Source organism: Symphalangus syndactylus, chromosome 16 (genome assembly GCF_028878055.3).
Source record: "Symphalangus syndactylus isolate Jambi chromosome 16, NHGRI_mSymSyn1-v2.1_pri, whole genome shotgun sequence".
NCBI classification, from domain to species: Eukaryota; Metazoa; Chordata; class Mammalia; order Primates; family Hylobatidae; genus Symphalangus; species Symphalangus syndactylus.
This window is the reverse complement of record NC_072438.2, coordinates 61442195-61461775: the sequence shown is the minus strand read 5'-3', so window position 1 is coordinate 61461775 and position 19581 is coordinate 61442195. Positions and strand designations below refer to the sequence as shown.

General features: G+C 44.2%; 1 protein-coding gene and 1 long non-coding RNA gene across 16 annotated transcripts in view; one reads left to right on the top strand and one right to left on the bottom strand.

Moving 5' to 3' along the window:
* ZNF131 (zinc finger protein 131) overlaps window positions 1–19581 on the top strand; it is a 105779-nt gene that overhangs the window by 38360 nt on the left and 47838 nt on the right. For 2 of the 15 annotated variants that reach the window (XM_055246606.2, XM_055246605.2), the window contains 4 exons: window positions 7003–7186; window positions 10496–10624; window positions 12627–12765; window positions 13795–13896. In XM_055246606.2, coding sequence (XP_055102581.2) covers window positions 10496–10624; window positions 12627–12765; window positions 13795–13896 — 370 coding nt within the window. In that variant the 5' untranslated portion in view covers window positions 7003–7186. Of the gene's footprint in view, window positions 1–7002; window positions 7187–10495; window positions 10625–11046; window positions 11375–11505; window positions 11717–11957; window positions 12417–12626; window positions 12766–13790; window positions 13897–15691; window positions 15757–17351; window positions 17503–19581 lie in introns of those variants that run through there. The other 13 variants (XM_063619864.1, XM_063619865.1, XM_063619863.1 and 10 more) reach the window with 13 other exon arrangements.
* The window catches only part of LOC129465007 (uncharacterized), a 70454-nt gene continuing 64794 nt past the window's right edge, over window positions 13922–19581 (bottom strand). Inside the window, exons 2-3 of the long non-coding RNA XR_008651823.2 lie at window positions 16463–16553; window positions 13922–15032 (exon numbers count right to left, since the gene is read on the bottom strand). This is a non-coding gene — a long non-coding RNA (uncharacterized lncRNA). The remainder of the gene's footprint in view (window positions 15033–16462; window positions 16554–19581) is intronic.

The window sequence follows — 19581 nt, the reverse complement described above, 5'->3', positions numbered from 1 at the left end:
CTGATTTTTTTTATATTTTTAGTAGAGACAGGGTTTCACCGTGGTCTCGATCTCCTGACCTCGTGATCCGCCCGCCTCGGCCTCCCAAAGTGCTGGGATTACAAGCGTGAGCCACCGCGCCCGGCCAGCTTTCTTAAGCCCTATGCATGAATCCTTTAAGACAAACCAATACCAACAATTTGCCAAAAACATGTCCTAAACTGCACTGCTCAGTGCTGAGAGAAAGCATGCTGAATTTTTAAAAATATTTTTTTTAGTCAGAGCCATGAGATTGCTGAATTTTATCATTCTATGTATTCTTTATTTTTCAATTAATTCCATGTCCTATTCTGCTATTCTTATTTTTTCAGTAAAGATTCTAAATGTGTTGATAACGGCTACCTTGTCTGTTTTTATGTAACTAATGTCATCTTATTAAGTGATATTATTAGTAATCTCTATTTCAGGAAAACACAAGTTATTTGATTAGAAGTATATTCAAATCAAGGGCCTGCACTAAAACCATCCAGATCTTCTCCCTATCACACGTTATCAATACAACCCTCAATGTCTCTATCTTCACCACTATAATGTTATTTTTTGGCCAGGACTCTGTTTGCTTGGCCCTCAAAGAAAACAACAGGAGCTTAAAAGATTCAGAAGAACCCAATGAACATATAAGAAAGTGTTACCTTCATCACTAAAAATAATGCTCTGGACTCTAAAGTTTACACACAAGGGGTGATGAGAGAGGGAGCCTGACTAAACTCATGCTTTCTCACTATCTCTCCCTGGTTTTCTCCTAGGCTTTTGAAACTCATTGATCACTATCTCTATCAAGCTAGCCATGAGCATGGGCACTGATTCCCTCTTAACTCTGTCTGACCCAACTAACGACAAAACATTGATTACCAACTTACACAAAAATGGAATATTTAAAGGAGTCTTAAGTGATAACATCTCAGAAATGAACAATGAGAATAAATCCAAACAATCTTTTTTTTTTTGAGACAGAGTTTTGCTTGTTGCCCAGGCTGGAGTGCAATGGCATGATCTCAGCTCACCACAACCTCCGCTGCCTCCCGGGTTCAAGCGATTCTCCTGCCTCAGCCTCCCAAGTAGCTGGGACTACAGCATGCACCATCATGCCTGGCTAATTTTGTATTTTTAGTAGAGACAGGGTTTCTCCACGTTGGTCAGGCTGGTCTCGAACTACTGACCTCAGGTAATATGCCCACCTTGGCCTCCCAAAGTGCTGGGATTACAGGTGTGAGCCACCGCGCCCAGCTCCAAACAATCTTAATAAAGAGGAGGCCTCAGATGTGGGTTAAAAGCCTAAGGTGCTACACCTTAGGAATAAAGGAGAACTGGTAATAAACTAGTCCTCAAAAAGAAGTAAGTTAATCTTCGAATTATCTCCATTTCTTTTTTTTTTTTTTTTTGAGACAGTTTTGCTCTGTTACCTAGGCTGGAGTGCAGTGGTGCAATCTTGGCTCACTGCAACCTCCACCTCCTGAGACCAAGTGATTCTCCTGCCTCAGCCTCCCGAGAAGCTGGGATTACAGGCATGTGTCACCATGCCCGGCTAATTTTTGTATTTTTAGTAGAGACAGGGTTTCACCATGTTGGCCAGGCTGGTCTCCAACTCCTGACCTTGTGATCCGTATGCCTCAGCCTCCCAAAGTGCAGGGATTACAGGCGTGAGCCACTGCACCCAGCCGAATTATCTACATTTCTAAAATTGAATTAAGGTTATCCCAATTGCCAATACCCCTAGCTGCCAACCAAAAGCAAAATTCTTCTATAGAGAAAGATAAAATTATTGCAGGCCTTAAATTATTTGTAAAAAATTTCACATACAGTATCCAGCATTCAATTTAAAAAAAATGATTAGGTAAGTAAGACAATAGAACAACATGAAGAAACACTGAGAGAAGCAACAACGAAACAGTCTCTAGATACTGAGACATAGACTGTAAAATACCATTCAATATGAATAAGAAAATAAAAGACAAGATTGAGAAACTCATAGCAAATTAGAAATGATAATAAAGAAGCAAAAATAACTAAAACATAAAGCAGCCATGGCCAGGCACAGTGCTCACGCCTGTAATCCCAGCACTTTGGGAGGCCGAGGCAGGTGGATCACTTGAGGTCAGGAGTTTGAGACCAGCCTGGCCAACATGGTGAAACCCCGTCTCTACTAAAAATACAAAAATTAGCTGGGTGTGGTTGTGGGCACATGTAATCCCAGCTACTCGGGAGGCTGAGGCAGGAGAATTGCTGGAACCTGGGAGGCAGAGGCTGCAGCGAGCTGAGATCGCATCACTGCACTCAAGCATGGGTGACAAAGTGAGACTCTGTCTCAAAATAATAATAAATGAAACATATAGCAGCAAAATCAATAACTCAATGAGTTTAACAGAAGATTAGCACAGCTGAAGAGAATTAGTGAACTGGAAGAAAAATCATAAGAAAATGTCCATGAGGAAACAAGGAGAAAAGACAAGAGATGGGAAATACAGAACAGATGGGAAAAGACATAGAGTGTACGACAAGAAAGCCTAATAAATGGGTATTTGGAATCTCAATAGGCGGTTGAGAATTGAGCAGCAGCAACATAAAAAATATTGTGCCACTTCCTTCTGTCCTCTGTGGTTTCTGATCAGAGGTTTGCTGTCATTTGAACTGTTTTTCTCTGTAGGCAAAGTTTTGGGTTTTGTTTCTTTTTCTGACTGCTTTCAATAATTTTTTTTGCCTTTAATTTTTATAAGCTTAATTATGTTTCTTGGTGTTGATTTATTTTAGTTTATACTTTCTAGGGTTTGGTCAGCATCTTGAATCTTACCAAATCTTACCAAATTTGGGATGTTTTCAGCCATTATTTCCTCAAGTACTTTCTCAGCCTCACTCTTTCTCCTCTTCTTCAGGGTTTCTGAGAACACAAATGTTAAATCTTCTATTATAGCCCCACAGATTCCTGATGCTCTACTTATTTTTGGTTTTCTTTTTTTTTTTTTCCCCATCAATTTTTTCTCTGCTCTTTAAATTGGGTTGTTTTGATTCTTTTGTTTTCTACTTCACTAATTCTCTGTATTCTCTAGTATGCCGGTCAGCTCATCCACTGAACTTTTAATTTCAGTTATTGAATTTTCAGTTATAAAATTTCAATTTGCTTCTTCTTTATATTGTCTATTACTTTACTGAGGTTTAAAAAAATTGTTTCGGCCAGGCACAGTGACTCATGCTTGTAATCCTAGCACTTTGGGAGGCCGAGGCGGGCGGATCACGAGGTCAGGAGATCGAGACCATCCTGGTTAACGTGGTGAAACCCATCGCTACTAAAAATGCAAAAACAAAATTAGCCAGGCATGGTAGCGGACGCCTGTAGTCCCAGCTACTTGGGAGGCTGAGGCGGGAGAATGGCATGAACCAGGGAGGCCAAGTTTGCAGTGAGCCAAGATTGCGCCACTGCACTCCAGCCTAGGCGACAGAGCGAGACTTCATCTCAAAAAAAAAAAAAAAAAAAATGTTTCAAGCATGTTCATAATTTCTCCTTGAAGTATTTTTTATCATGGCTTTTATCATGGTTTTGTCTACTAATTACAACAACTCTTTTATCTGTTGGCATGTATTTATTATCTTTTACATTTAGTTTGAGAGTTTCCTGATTTTTGCTTTGAAGTATGAGTGATTTTAAAAATTGAAACCTGTATATTTTCAGAAGTTATGAGCCTCTGAGTTTTCTTTGAACCATCTGTTTTACCTGGCTTTTTATGACACTGCTCCCATAGAGGAAGGAGGTGGGATGCCAGCTCATTACTGCTAGATGGAGGTAGAAGTCCAAGTTTCCCACCTGACCTCCATTTGACACCCAAAGAGGAGGTTGCACCTGGTTATTACTGGGCAGAGCAGGAGTTCTGGCTCCCCTCATGGCCTGCATCAGCACTGCAAGTGAAGATGGTCCTATTCCTGCAGAATAATGGTGAAAGTCCTGACTCTCCATCAAGCCTCCTCTGACATTACCTTAGGAGAAGAGGAAAGAGAACCTTGTTACTGCTGGGTGTGGATGAAAGTCTGAGCTGCTACTTGGCCTCTGACACCACCCTAAAAAGGTGGGAATTGAGGTGCCTTGTTATAGCCTGAAGAAGGCAGATGCTTAGGCTCCTCACCACAACAGGTCTCGCTCTGTCACCCAGGCTGAAGGGCACTGACTTACTGCAGCCTCAACCTCCCCGGGCTCAGGTGATTTTCCCACCTCAGCCTCCTGAGTAGCTGGGATTACAGGCGTGCCACCACACTTGGCTAATTTTCATGTTTTTAGAAGAGATGGGGTTTTACCATGTGGGCCAGGCTGGCCTTGAACTCTTGAGCACAGGAAACTCGCTGGCCTCAGCCTCCCAAAGTGCTGGGATTACAGGTAGGAGCCCCTGTGCTGGCCACCACAGCCTTCTGACATGGATGCAGGTGGGGTCACATTTCTTACTGTGGTATTTGGCCTCAATACTATGACTTTTGTCTAAAAGTTTTGTTTTGCTAGACAGCCCCTTTCCTGAGCCTTTGGCTAAGGAGCAGGCTTTCGTTAAGAGTTTTGTTTTTGCCTGTGCTCATTGGCATTCCTGGCTTGTCCAGCTTCTTTAACTCAAAGTCTGTGACATGTAAAAAGAAAATTCAAGGAGTTTGCCACTGTGTCATTCTTCAGGTTCTGAGATGCCTATAGTCAGTTTGCTTTTTTCTCTCAATCTTTCGGGTTTTTTTTTTTTTTCTTTTTTCACTCTGTCCCTCAGGCTGGAGTGCAGGGGTGCGATCTTGGCTCACTGCAACCTCCACCTCCAGGGTTCAAGCGATTCTCCGGCCTCAGCCTCCGGAGTAGCTGGGGTTACAGACGCCCGCCACCACACCCGGCTTATCTTTTTGTAGAAGTGGGGTTTCACCATGTTGGCCAGGCTGGTCTCAAACTCCTGACCTCAAGTGACCCGCCCACCTCGCCCTCCCAAAGTGATGGGATTACAGGCATGAGCCACCGTGCCCAGCCAATTTTGTTTGTTTTCTAGATCATATCCTCTGCACTCCGGCCTGGGCGACAGAGCAAGACTCTGTCTCAAAAAGAAAAAAGAAAAAAGTGATGAACTGGGGCACTCCAGCGCTAAGAGGTAGAGGAAAAGAGGTTGATCCACAAAAAGATCAAGGAGCAGGGTCCAATGAGTTCCATGTTTGCAATAAAAATAAAACAATAAAGGCAGCAACACTTGGATATTAGTGGACCCTTTGACAATAACAACGTCCTGGAGGTCTCCAATTTAGGAGAGCAGCAACTATTCCCACACCTGGTTGTTAGTGCATTTCATATTATTATGCCAAGATGGGACAAGAGCCAAACTTGGACAAAGGATTTAGCCGCCACTGGGAACAACACTGCTGAAAAGAAAACGTCTGGCCTGGTGTGCAATCCCTATTTAGCACACTGTCTTCTGTGATTTTTGCTACCTGGGCCCTGTCCTGCCTTCTTTCCCAGCACCACAGGAATGATGCAGTACCCTCCAAATTGGGAGTTTCCAAGCCAGAATTAGTTTACTAAGTAAAGGCCAATATCCACCAGCTGGGAAACAACTAAGTAACTTTCCTTAAGTGTGTGCTGCTTTCCTGAGTCCAGCAGGTTGCCTGAAAAAGAAAAGAAGGAAATAGCCCTAACAATTGTGTCAGTTTCTTACTTGTGGCATATGTAAAATATCATGTGCTCTTCCAAAAATGTTTGGACCTGTCATGATCCTTTTTTCATCTTGCTGCATCTGAGGGCTCATTGGGGATGCCCTGAATTTTCAGTTCCTTTGGGCAAACACAAAGACAAGCTAATTTTTTGTTCCATAAATGCTTTTTTTTTTTTTGAGACGGAGTCTCACTGTCACCCAGGCTAGAGTGCAGTGGCGCAATCTCAGCTCACTGCAACCTCCACCTCCTGGGTTCAAGCGATTCTCCTGCCTCAACCTCCCGAGTAGCTGGGACTACAGGCGCGTTACCACACCTGGCTAATTTTTGTATTTAGTAGAGACGGGGTTTAACTATGTTGGCTAGGCTGGTCTCAAACTCCTGACCTTGTGATCCACCTGCCTTGGCCTCCCAAAGTGCTGGGATTAGAGGCGTGAGCCACTGCACCTGGCCACTTTTTTTTTTTTTTTTAAGTCCAGCAGGTAGAATGTAAATCTTATGCTAGAATACAACGATAATGACCGCTTGCTGAAAGCTGATGTATACCAGCTACTAATCCAAGTGTTTCCTGTATGTTACCTCATTTGCTTCCCACAACACTGTTTCAAAGGTGAGGAAATGGAAGCTTAATGAAGTTAAACTACTTGCCTGAAATCACCCAGCTATTAGGTTGAAACAAGATTTCAACTCAGGCTCCCAAACCAACCTTCTTAACCACTCTGTTATTTCCTTCCTAATGTTGCCTTAAAACCTATAAAAGTGCCTGGATAAAACTAGGATAGCCAGAACTATTTGTTAATTCTAAGTTTGAATAATCTATTTTGATTCCACAGAAAATCTATAAACCTGCTTATTAACTGGCACAACATCTGCACCACAGGGAACTGTGTTTTAACACTAACTCATTCTAAGTCATTTACCATGTACCTGACTACGAATGTTACTAGTGGAAATCATAATGTCCGGCAGATTGCTATCATATAAATTCCTGGCCACCAACTCCTACTGCATGCTATTACTGCTGTGCTTCCTGTTGATGCTACTGTGTTATTACTGTGTCCAGGGTCCATTTCAAATCCTTTCCATTCTGTTCCGTGGTAGGCAGCATCTATGATTGTTCTCAATGATCATGCTTTCTGCTATTTCTGCCTTTGTGTCATTACTTTCCTTTGAATGTAGGCTGACCCTGGTGGCTTACTTCTAAAATATAGAATATGGCAAAAGTGATGGAATGTCACTTCTGAGATTGGAATACAAGAAGACTTTGGTTTCTGTCTTGCTCACCCTTTCTTGCGCTCTCACTCTGATTGACTCTAGCTGCCATGTCCTGTGGAGAGCCTGGCATGAACAGAGGCCTTGCAGAGAACTGAAGCCTTCAGTCTAAGAGCCAGGGAGGAACTGAATTCTGTCAAGAACCACTTGAGTGACCTTGGAAGCAGATCCTTCCCCATTGGAGCCTTGAGATTAAAGCCACCTTACCTGACAACTCGATAGGAGCCTTGTGAGTGACCCTGAAAGCCCAACTATGTGACACTTAGATTTCTGACCCACAGAAAATGTGAAATAATAATATTGTTTTAAGCCACTAGGATTTGGGGTAATTGGTTACATCGCCTTCGATAACTAATACATCTTCCAGTCTCAAACTTCTTCATTCCCAACACATAAACACTTTTTCTCTCCTATTCTTGACTTTTTAGTAGATGACCTGACCATCTATTTCACGAAGAAAATAGAGCTCTTCAGTTTGATAGGAATTTCCTTAACTTCTTGAAAGCAAATCTACACTCCTGATAACTTTCAATCCATTAATCCCTCTCTTGTACAATTAGCTCCTTTTCCTCTTGTACTTTCATTTTCTTCCTCTGCTGGATCCTTCCCCCACATCATTTAAATAGCCTAAGTCTCTCCCATCCAAACACACAAAAATAGTAAAACTGGCTAGACTCTATAGGTACTCCTTTCAACTCTTCTCTCATTTTTAAATGAAAGTTCTAAAATTGCTGTCCCAATTTTCCTAGCTATTCCTTAACCTACCTGAATATAGACTTCTCACCTCCCCTCTCTTCCCCTCGGAACTCCATTAAATCTTTTCTTGCTAAGGTCTTCTGCCAAAGACATTCATGATGCTAAATATACCAGACCATTTCCAATCTTTTTTTAGCTTGACCACTTGGTAGCATTTGGTACTGCTAACCACACCTTTTTTTTTTTTTTCTTGAGATGGCATTCTGCTCTTGTTGCCCAGGCTGGAGTGCAATGGCGCCATCTCGGCTCACCGCAACCTCCGCCTCCTGGTTTCAAGCGATTCTCCTGCTTCAGCCTCCAGAGTAACTGAGATTACAGGCGCCTGTCACCACCACACCTGACTAATTTTGTATTTTTAATAGAGATGGGGTTTCTCCATGTTGGTCAGGCTGGTCTCGAACTCCTGACCTCAGGTGATCCTCGGCCTCCCAAAGTGTTGGTATTATAGGCATGAGCCACTGCACCTGGCCCACACCCTCTCTTTTGAAACACTCTCCTTTCACGGCCTTATTGATGTCATACTCTTCCAGTTTTCCATCTTTCTTCAACTGCAGTGCTCAGTCCTTTCAGCTTCTTCCTTTTCTACTCAATCCATAAACATTGATACTTTTTAGATAAAAAGTCCTACACTCTCTTCCATTCTGACCCTATAGACTAGGAGTCCCAAACTCAAGTGCCTTTAGGGACTAAGCAAATAAAGAAAATGAATGATAGTTGAGTCTAAAACATTAGAAATTGGTGGGGATTATAGTGAACTGGACAGCTCAAATCCTATGTAGAAAAGGGTTCTCCATTTGGTTAAATTCAATTGCTGTAAAAGAAGAGCGGCCCTATATACTGGAATTTCCAAAAAGCTTATTTTTGGGTCCAATTTCTTCATCTTAAGAAATACCGTGGCCAGGCTCAGTAGCTCACGCCTGTAATCTCAGCACTTTGAGAGGAGGAGGCAGGCGGATCACCTGAGGTCAGAAGTTCGAGACCAGCCTGGACAACATGGCAAAACTCTATTTCTACTACAAATACAAAAAATTAGCCAGGCACGGTGGTGGGCTCTGTGAATAATAACAATTATGATAATATTTAATTTAATTTATGTGGTTTTTTTATTTTTTTTTTTTGAGGTGGAGTCTCGCTTTGTCACCCAGGCTGGAGTGCAGTGGCGCGATCTCAGCTCACTGCAAGCTCCGCCTCCCAGGTTCATGCCATTCTTCTGCCTCAGCCTCCCCAGTAGCTGGAACCACAGGTGCCCGCCACCACGCCCGGCTAATTTTTTTGTATTTTTAGTAGAGACGGGGTTTCACCGTGTTAGCCAGGATGGTCTCGATTTCCTGACCTCGTGATCTGTCTGCCTCAGCCACCCAAAGTGCTGGAATTACAGGTGCGAGCCACTGCTCCCAGCCTTTTTTTTTTTTTTTTTTTTTTTTTGAGATGGAGTCTCCTCTGTTGCTCAGGCTGGAGTGCAGTGGCACGGTCCCAGCTCACTGCAACCTCCGCCTCCTGAGTTCAAGCGATTCTCTTGCCTCAGCCTCCCAAGTAGCTGGAATTACAGGCGCATGCCACCATGCCTGGCTAATTTTTGTATTTTCAGTAGAGACAGGGTTTCACCGTGTTGGTCAGGCTGGTCTCAAACTCCTGACCTCATGATCCACCCGCCTCGGCCTCCCAAAATGCTGGGATTACAGGCATGAGCCACCAGCTGATGATAATATTTTAAAACACCAATTCAATCTACAAGCTGCTAGCCTGTCACTCCTGCAGACTCTCTTTAAACAATCCCATCTATTCTTAACACTTCAATATTCCCTTTATGCTGTAAACTTGCAAATCTCTATCTTTACGGTTAGTCTTCTTCCCTAAACTATATATAGGCCCATATATCCAAGGGCCTCTAACATTATCTCCTTATAATAACACCTCTCGTTCCATCCTCTCCCCCCATTCAGCTCCGCCAGTTGTATTTCCTATTTTGGTAGATGGTACCAACAATCTACTGGCTCAAGCCAGAAATCCAGGAGCCATCTTTGACTTTTCCTTCTCCCTTGTCACCAATATATCCAGCAATATTTATTTAGTATCTATGGCATGCTTTACAGCTAATGTTGGTTCTATCTCTAGATTTTTTTTTTTTTTTTTTTTTTTGAGACAGGGTTTCACTCTGTTGCCCAGGCTGGAGTGAAGTGGCACCATCTTAGCTCACTGCAGCCTCAACCTCCCTGAGCTCAAGCGATCCTCCCACCCCAGTCTTCCAAGTAGCTGGAACAATAGATGCACACCATCACTAATTTTTTTGTATTTTGTAGAGACGATGTTTCACCATGCCACCCAGGCTGGTCTTGAACGCCCGGGCTCCAGCGATCCTCCCCGACTGGGCCTCCCAAAGTGCTGGGATTACAGGCCTGAACCACTGCACCCAGCCTATCTCTAGATTCTGACCAGCTCTCTAGTTCCATTTTCCCCCATGGTTTCATCTACATTACTAACAGTCTCCCACTTGATCTCTACTCCTAGCAGCTTGTCCCATTTAATCTGTTCTCCAAATTGGGGCTAGAATTATCTCTTTAAAAAGTAAATCTTAGGATGTCACCATGCGTCAAGGATTCCCCTTGCAAAAATAAAATCTAACATCTTCAACACTGTTTATAAGGCACCCTTGTGCGTCTATCCAGCAACATTGTTTCAGTTTCCTGAATGCTATAATCTTGGTGCCTTCGCATGTGCTATACTTTTGGCTAAGAACACTTAGACTTCACATCACTTAAAAACATTTTTTGTTTTAATACAGATGGGGTCTCGCTATGTGCTCAGGCTGGCCTCAAACTCCTGGGTTCAACTCCTCCTCCCCAACTTGGCCTCCCAAAGTGCTGAGATTACAAGCATGAGCCACCGCGCCCGCCCACATCTCTTCTTACAGGTCAGCTGGCTTTCCTTGACACCCAGTTACTTCGTTCTTCAGGTGTTGCAAAACTCATCAGTAAGCACCTAGGCAATTACTGTTCAAAATATCTATGCACTCTACCAGACTTAAGATTCAGAAAGGCAGAAACCACATATACCTTGTTCACAGCTGGACTTCTCAGTGCCTAGTACTAGGATTCTCAATACATGTCTGTTGAAGTTATGACTACATTATTTGCATATAGCTATTTGAGTTCCTCCGTAATCCCAATTCTCAAGTTCTTTGAGAGAAAAAAAAAAGTAAATCTCAATTACAGAATTATCCTCAAAATGTATTTATATATAATATTTCTTTGGAGGAATTAAGGAAGTAGTCACATGCAGCTGACTGTGAGTCACTGGCCTTTTTTTTTTTTTTTTTTTTTTTTTTTTTTTTTTGAGACGGAGTCTCGCTCTGTCGCCCAGGCTGGAATGCAGTGGCACTACCTCAGGTCACTACAACCTCCACCTCCCCGCTTCAAGCTATTCTCCTGCCTCAGCCTCCCAAATAGCTGGGATTACAGGCGCCCACCACCATGTCCGGCTAATTTTTGTATTTTTAGTAGAGACGGGGTTTCGCCATGTTGCCCAGGCTGGTATCGAACTCCTGACCTCATGTGATCCGCCCGCCTAGGCCTCCCAAAGTGTTGGAATTACAGGCATGAGCCACTGCGCCGACCTGGACTCTTTAAAGGAGTGGGGAAGGCCTGCAGTAAGGGGATCCGGTGTAAGTAATTCTGAGCAGCTCCAGGTCCTGAGCCCAGCAAGCACGTGCTGCGGCCGGGCGCGGGGAAGGCGCGATTCGCGGAGGAAGATTCCGGGCGGCCCGAACGTGCTCGCGCCCGCGCCCGCCGCTGCCGGCGCCGCGGCCGCCCGGGTGCCCAACCGAGCGCACGTGCGCCAGCGGGGCCCAAGCAGAGGGGGAGCCCTGGCTCTCACGAAGAAAATGGAGGGCGACCCACGGGTTAGGGGTCAGGAAAGGTGTGGGGAGCATTATGCCCTGGGAGGGGAAAGCAAGGAACAAGAGGTTCTGAGGGACGGAGAGGAAGGAGGGCGGCTCACGAGCTAGGTAAGGCGGGCCAACCAAGGTCTTGGAAGGAAGGGGGCGGGGCGGGAGGGGCCGCGCAGCAGCTGGGCTGTGAGGACGGTTGGCGAGTTCATTCTGGGCTCGGGTTGGGAAGTGTCCGCCCCTGGAGTCAAGCTGGGGAGGGTGAGAGGTGGAAGGGTGGCGACTTAGGTTCCCAGCTTCTAGCACTGCCAGACCCTGTACGAGCCCAAGCCCAAGAAACCGCTGCCCGGTTTCTTTTCAGAGAGCAAGCCCTCGCCTTTCGTGAGCGCCAAATCCCCGCGCTTGGCCCCGCCCATCCACTGAGGGGTGTGGGTAGAGGCGTGTTCCGTTCCCTTGCTGGTCGGCGCCCGGAAGGCGTTCGCGTCAGCCGGAGCTCGACGCGGTGACGGTGTGCGTCGACGTAAGTGACGCGCAAGCCTGGGCCGCTCCTCCTTCCCTCAGTGAGTGCCGGCCCGGTCGGGGCGGGGGAGAAGAGGGAGGGCGGGGGAGGGAGAGGCGACCCGAGAGTCGTTGTGGGTCGCGGGCCGGACCGGGTCCCGGGGCGGTGGGAGCCCCGGCCGGGCAGAAGGGCTTGGCGGGCCGTTAGAGGGCCGCCACGGCTGTCGAGTCCCCTCCCTTGTTGGACTTGCGCGCCCCGGCGCTCGGAGCCTCCGGCGCTTTGCCCACCCCGCTCCAGCTCGCGTCTCCCGACTCCAATTAGGTCAGGCTCGGAGTCCCGCGGCCGCGGCTCCGGTCTCAACGCGCCGCGGCCGCTCGGCTCGCCTTTCTTCCCTCGCCTTCCTCTCCTCTTGCTTCACCCTCCCCCCTTCTTTTCACGTTGCTGGGTTTTTTTGTTGTTGTTTTATGCTTTAGGGGTTTTGTTCCTCGGCTGGAGCTCATGGGTGTACATTATCATGCTCTTCTTTTGTAGAGCAGCCCGACGGCCATGGAGGCTGAAGAGACGATGGAATGCCTTCAGGAGTTCCCTGAACATCATAAAATGATCCTCGACCGATTGAATGAACAGCGAGAACAGGACCGGTTTACTGACATCACCCTAATTGTCGACGGTGGGTAGGGCAGTGGGTAGAGGAGCGAATTTTTGGCCTCAGTTTTTTTCTGTCCTTCGGACACCCGCCTTTTTTTTTTTTTTTTTTTTTTTACCCATCCTCTATGGTCTCCCTACCGAAGTCTGCAGAGTGCGTGCACTGGGACCAGATTGCACTTGTCAGTGTCCACTCACACAGAGCGTGCTGCAGAAGGCTGGTTGGTCAGTTATGCTTTCCACGTAGTCTGGTGTTCATCTCATTTTAACTTGTTACATCCTGTTGAGTGCAAGATGATGTCGTTGGGGACAGGATGTCTCAAAATGTTTGGTTGATAGACTCTTGTTGGTAAGCTTTGAGAAGTCCCTTACAGGAGTCATTTGGGAAGTGTTGATTTCTTTTCTAGTTTCCCAAATGGTCTTGAAGGGAGAATGAGGGAGATTCCTTTGCAGCACTCATACCCCCTTTGAGAATCTCCAAAATAAAATGGGGTCTTTACCAGTCTTAGGAGTTGTCTCTATAATGGAAGGAAATCCAGCTTGGGTATGTTTTCTGTTTAGTGAAAATAGGTTTCTCAAGTAAGCTGTTTTTAAAATTATGGGTCTACCATAGATGGAGCTTCCAAATATTAGGCATATTAAAATGTTTTTCATAGCAGACATATCCAGCTTTGTGCTTACGGCTTTTTCTCTCTTTCCAAATGATATGCGACCTTTTGGGTTGTCCTTTTATTTAGCAGTTTCAACTGAGTTGGATATGCTTCTCACTACTTAATTGGAAATAACAAAGTGTCAAGAGGCTCCTTACCTACTGTTGTAAATTAGGCTTTATAAAACTAAAGGGGTGCGAAGTGAAGATTTAGCTTTATATCTAATTGAGATTAACATTTGCCAAGATAGCTGCCAAGAATATCCTGCATTTAGTTCAATAACTTCTATAGTTATGCAATGAAGGAAGACCTATTTTGCTTTATATGATTTTTAAGTCTTTTTTATAGTCAATACATTTGATTTTCGTGCTTGTGTATGATTTTTTTTTTTTTATTTTACCTAGGACACCATTTTAAGGCTCACAAGGCTGTTCTGGCTGCTTGTAGTAAGTTCTTCTACAAATTCTTTCAGGAGTTTACCCAAGAACCTTTGGTGGAGATAGAAGGTAAATGATTGTTTTTTTTTTTTTTAATTTAATAAATCAAAGAAGCCATTTTATTTAAATGCTTGTTTTAAATACAGTGCTTAGCAAACAATTGGTGAAGCAGTTTTAGACAGTTTAGCAAGACAACCATAGGAAATAGGCATCAGTAATTCCTATAGGTAAAGGTGGATAAATTGTTCTTTTGATACCTGAGAAGTCTTACTTTCAGTGAAGTGCTTGGTTGAATGATCTGCCAGGAAAAACTTAGATGGTAGATGTTGGTCTTTTCCATTGTGGAAACTGGTGGTCATTGTCTTTTGAAAACACGTATTAAACGTGAATTACTATCTTTGTTCAGTGGGCTTACTTTTCAGACTGGTGGAGATGCTGCAAGTTACAGTAGAAGCTTCTACTGTACTCTATAGCGGAAGTAGTGATGTACTAGCAGAGGTACAGGTGACATGCAGTGTGAAGTGGGCTGCCATAATAGGGAGAAAGCTAGGAAAAATGAGCTGAAGTAGCATTTAGAGGAAATTCTGACTTTACAATGGGATGGATCAATACCTGTTACTTTGAAGCAAAAAGTGATTTTTGTACTTTCTAGACATTTTTCTAATAATAACCTGCCAAGTGCCAGGCGTTGTGATATGTAGTTTTGTGTATCGTCTAAGACTCACAGCAACCTTTGGTGTTGGGCAGGATGGCTTGTGCTTGTAGTCCCAGGTACTCAGGAGGCTGAGGCAGGAGGATTGCTTGAGCCCAGTAGTTCGAGGCCAGCCTGGGGCAACATAGATCCTGTCTTGTCTTGTCTTGTCTTGTCTCTTCTTTTCTTTTCAAAAAGGAAGTGGTGTTATTTGTAATAATTTACACTTCAGGAAACAGGCTCTAAAAGGTTACTTGCCCAGGGTTGCCCAACTAGCAAGGAATTAAGTTTGTGCTATTAATGACCATGCTTTTTCTTCTGCTGCTGCAGTAACTCCTCCCCTACCACCAGCATCAAAATCTAAAACAGCGGGAAATAAGCGTTTGCCTACGTAATTACAGAATTTTAGCTTCTTTTAGGGTTCTTGGATTTTGGTTTTATATCTGTTTCATTGTGTACATATTCTTTGTTCTGAATGGGTTGCGTAGAAACATTCTTTTTTTCCCTTTGATGCCTAGGGGAGTAAAGAAAACAAAAAAGAGTTAAGAATATTCTTTAATTTTGGTATATTCCAGTTTAGCATTATAGCTGATATATTTGCAGCTAGAGTATCTTTTAATATCTATAATCAGGACAGAGATAAAATTATGAAAATCCACAAAACTTAATAAAGTGAGACTCTAACTGCCCAGATAGTGGTTTCTACTACAAAGCAAGCCTCCATGAATTCATTCACACCTGAGGCTTATTAAATACGTGACCCCAGGCAGGTTACTTTACCTCAATTGCATACTTTTCTCCTCATCTGAAAAGTGGGTTCATAGGATTATAAAGACTAATTGCAATAACACGCAGAATGCCTGGCATAATATTTGGTGCATTGTCAAAACTTGATAAACAGGGTCCGGTCTAAGAAACATTAGGGAGACCTCTTCTCTACAAAAAATTTAAAAAATTATTAGCTGAGTCTGATGGCACATGCCTGTGGTCCCAGCTATTCAGGAGGCTGAGGCCTGGGAGGATTGCTAGGGCCCAGGAGGTCAAAGCTGCAGTGAGCCATGATTTTGCCACTGCATTGTAGCCTGGGCGACAGAGCAAGGCCCTATCTCAAAAAAAAAAAAAAAAGTCAATTTATCATATTGAATACCTATAATATATTATGTACTATGTTAGGACCCAGGAGATGAAGAATTAATGAATAAGATGTCCCTTAAAGAAGTCGGAAAATTTCATAGCAGGTGAGCAACAGGCAAATAAAGGAGTACAAAAAGTATTGCAAAGACTATTACTGTGAAATGGTACCACTGAAAAGGGAGAATGAGTGGTTTGGTCTTCCTTAGAGAGGAAAGATTTCAAAGAGGAGTTTTGAGTCTGAGCAGAATTTTTTTTTTTTTCTTTTTTTTGGAGATGGATTTTAGCTCTTGTTACCCAGGCTGGAGTGCAATGGCGTGATCAGGCTGGTCTCGAATTCCCCACCTCAGGTGATCTACCCGCCTCTTCCTCCCAAAGTGCTGGGATTACAAGCGTGAGCCACCATGACTGGCCAAGTCTGAGCAGAATTTTTAAGTCTTAAAAAATAAGTGGCCTGGCCGGATGCGGTGGCCCATGCCTGTAATGCCAGCACTTTGGGAGGCCAAGGCGGGCGGTTCACCTGAGGTCAAGAGTTCCAGACCAGCCTGACCAACATGGTGAAACCCCGTCTCTACTAAAAATATAAAATTAGCCAGGCGTAGTAGCGGGCACCTGTAATCCCAGCTACTCAGGAGGGCCAAGGCAGGAGAATCGCTTGAACCTGGGAGGCGGAGGTTGTAGCGAGCCGAGTCACGCCATTGCACTCCAGCCTGGGCAACAAGAGTGAAACTCTGTCTCAAAAAAAAAAAAAAAGAAAAAGAAAAAGTGGCCCAAGCTGGAATATTTGTTGCTAGTAGAATGAGCACACATTACCTGGAGAAGTAGAAGTAGAGCCTGGTCTTCTGAAGACTAGTCACCTTGAGATTTAGGTCTGTGGCACGCATAAGTCTTCAGTATTTGAACTCTAGATAGATAAGAAAGCAAAACAGACACACACTTTATTTCTGTCATTTGGTCAGATTCAGGTTTAAATAATTAATTTGGCTCAGTATCTTAAGCCCTTAACTTTGGGGTTACTGTACTGTCTAGCAAGGTCACCTGGCTGTGGAGAAAGGCCCTGGGCATATGGTTAGTTAGAAAACTGAGTTTTAGCCCTGGCTCTAACTGTTTGTGTGTTGTGTGACCTTAGACATCTTGGCTTCCTTATTTTTCATGTCACGTAATTTTGGAGTATGTCATGGACATTTGAATATTTTGTTACAAAACTGGATACTGTTAAAATCCTCTGGAAAATATTTTTGGTTTTTTGGTTTTGCTTTAGCGGGCAGTTAACCTGGTTAGGTTCAGACTGCCTCTGTGGGCTGTGGATCCAGTTTGAACTTAGTTTTCAAAATGTTTGTATTGCCGTTTAGGTCCCAGGTGTGCCATCCATGCCATTGTGCAGTTCTCAACACCTTTGCTCTGCTGCCTTGGGTCAGTTCACACATGGGCATCTTGGTGGTAAACTTGAGATTGTATACACAAATTCAGAGGACGTTTCTCCTCTCCATGACTTCCGTTATACACAGGCTCCCAAGAGTTTCTTTTTCTTTTTTTTTTTTTTTTTTTTTGAGACGGAGTCTCGCTTTGTCGCCCAGGCTGGAGTGCAGTGGCGCAATCTCAGCTCACTGCAAGCTCCGCCTCGCGGGTTCACACCATTCTCCTGCCTCAGCCTCCCGAGCAGCTGGGACTACAGGAGCCCGCCACCACGCCCGGCTAATTTTTTTTGTATTTTTAGTAGAGATGGGGTTTCACCATGGTCTCGATCTCCTGACCTCATGATCCGCCCGCCTCGGCCTCCCAAAGTGCTAGGATTACAAGTGTGAGCCACCGCGCCCGGCCAGCTCCCAAGAGTTTCTTTTCGTGGTTCTTTGGTGAGAAAACTGGGATTTTAACTTTGTGCTTTCATATGTTTTCTGTAGAGGGGCTCATTTCCTGGACAAAATGGAGAGAGAGAAAAGTTAGAGAAAAAAATAAAATGAATTCCGTCTTCTATATTCTTCTGATCGTCGTCTTTTTCCTAGTTCTTTTGTCAGAAGAACTTTCTTTTAGAGTTTAGGAGACAGCCACCAGCCATAGGTGTGCAGACTCAGGATTGGGGCTTGCCTTGAGGCAGAGCTAAGAGAGAAGAAAAATTACCAGATACCCACCCCTCCCCATTGTCCCTCTCCCACTCATCATCTTTTCTGGTTCTCTAGCCAGAAGGAGTTTCTCTTGGAACTTTGTCTTCACTCACTGCACAGTTAATGAGATTTGGGCTGTCCTCAAGTCTAAGCTGACATATGTGGGAGAAACAAACCAGGAAACTCACTGCGGTTTTGAGTTTTGATTTCTCTTCCCAGTCTGCTTGCTTCAACTTAACTTTTCAGAGTTCTTGTATATTTGCTTTATGTATTCTTTCCAGGATTTTTAGTAGTAATCAATGGACAAGATAGGGTGGAATGGTGCTTTCTCCGTCTTAGCTAGAACTGGGACCCCATCCCCCACTCGTAAAATATAAATAATGACTTTTAGCATGGCACATTAGATGGGCATTAGAGACACCAGCGAAGCTATTACAAATATAAATGCCCAGGTTGTATCTCCAGATAATTAAAAGTCTTTCAGGAGTGGGATCCAGGCAACTATATTTAAAAATTCTCTAGGTTCTTGCTTATGTAGGTTTTGGTCTGAGGACCACTACATGGGGATCATTTGGAAACTTGTTAGAAATGTAGACTCAGGTTCCATTCCAGACCTGCTGAATTGGAACAAGATCCCCAGATGATGCCTACGCACAGTAAAATTTGAGCAGCACTGCCCTAGCATGATTCTAGTGTGCAGTCAATGTTGGGGACCACTGTCTTACAGGATTGCGTAAAAGCAAATGACGTGTATATAAATTTAGATTGTAATATTCTCTATGAGTATAAACTCATTAGGTGCAAGCTGAGCTCACCCTCCGTGTTTTCTGTGTTCCTGGTTAAAGTAAGTTACCTTTGATGAGAACCACAGGTTCATCTTTGACTTCAAATCAGATTTGTTGCTATTGAAGCTAATTAGATCCCAGCTCAGCTTTGTGGCTTGGATTCACACCATATAAAATCTTCAGCAGACATTCATTTTTTTGTTCAGAACACACAACCTTCTAACCCGAACCTCCAGTTTTCTAAATTCATTCTTTATCTACTTCACCTGAAACCACAGATCCATGGCACTTAGTTTCTCTGTAACAGCAGCTCTACCATAGTGTCCAGAAATTTTAGCCCCTGCTATCAAGAACAAAACATCCTTGTAGTACGTGTTTATACATCTTTTTTGAGTAGGAGTTTTCCACCAGTTGCAGGGATTCCCTGAGTCTAGAGTAATGCCAGAATGCTGCCCCCTTTTACTCCTTTCTAAGCATTTCTGTCAGGGAGAAGACTCAGATTCAGTTGTTCACTTTAACATTTTCCTTAGATACTCTCTTAGAAAAGTTGTATTCTGCACACTTCTGTTATGAAGGGAGTAAGGGATTGCTGAGATTTGTTAAGTTACCAAACTAGTCTTGATAGACGTATAATTATTATGTATCTACCATCACTTCATTTAGCTGGGCAAGTGTTATCAGTTTGGTTCATGTTAGCTAATTAGGTCACTGGTTTGTTCCTAGGACAGTGTTGGGCTGGTCATATAAGTAAGAAGCACCTGGGGGCCAGGCGCGGTGGCTCATGCCTGTAATCCCAGCACTTTGGGAGGCCGAGGCAGGCGGATCATGAGGTCAGGAGATCGAGATCATCCTGGCTAACAGGGTGAAACCCCGTCTGTACTAAAAATACAAAAAAAATGAGCTGGGCATGGTGGCGGGCAGCTGTAGTCCCAGCTACTTGGGAGGCTGAGGCAGGAGAATGGTGTGAACCTGGGAGGCGAGCTTGCAGTGAGCTGAGATGGCGCCACTGCACTCCAGCCTAGGCGACAGAGCGAGACTCCATCTC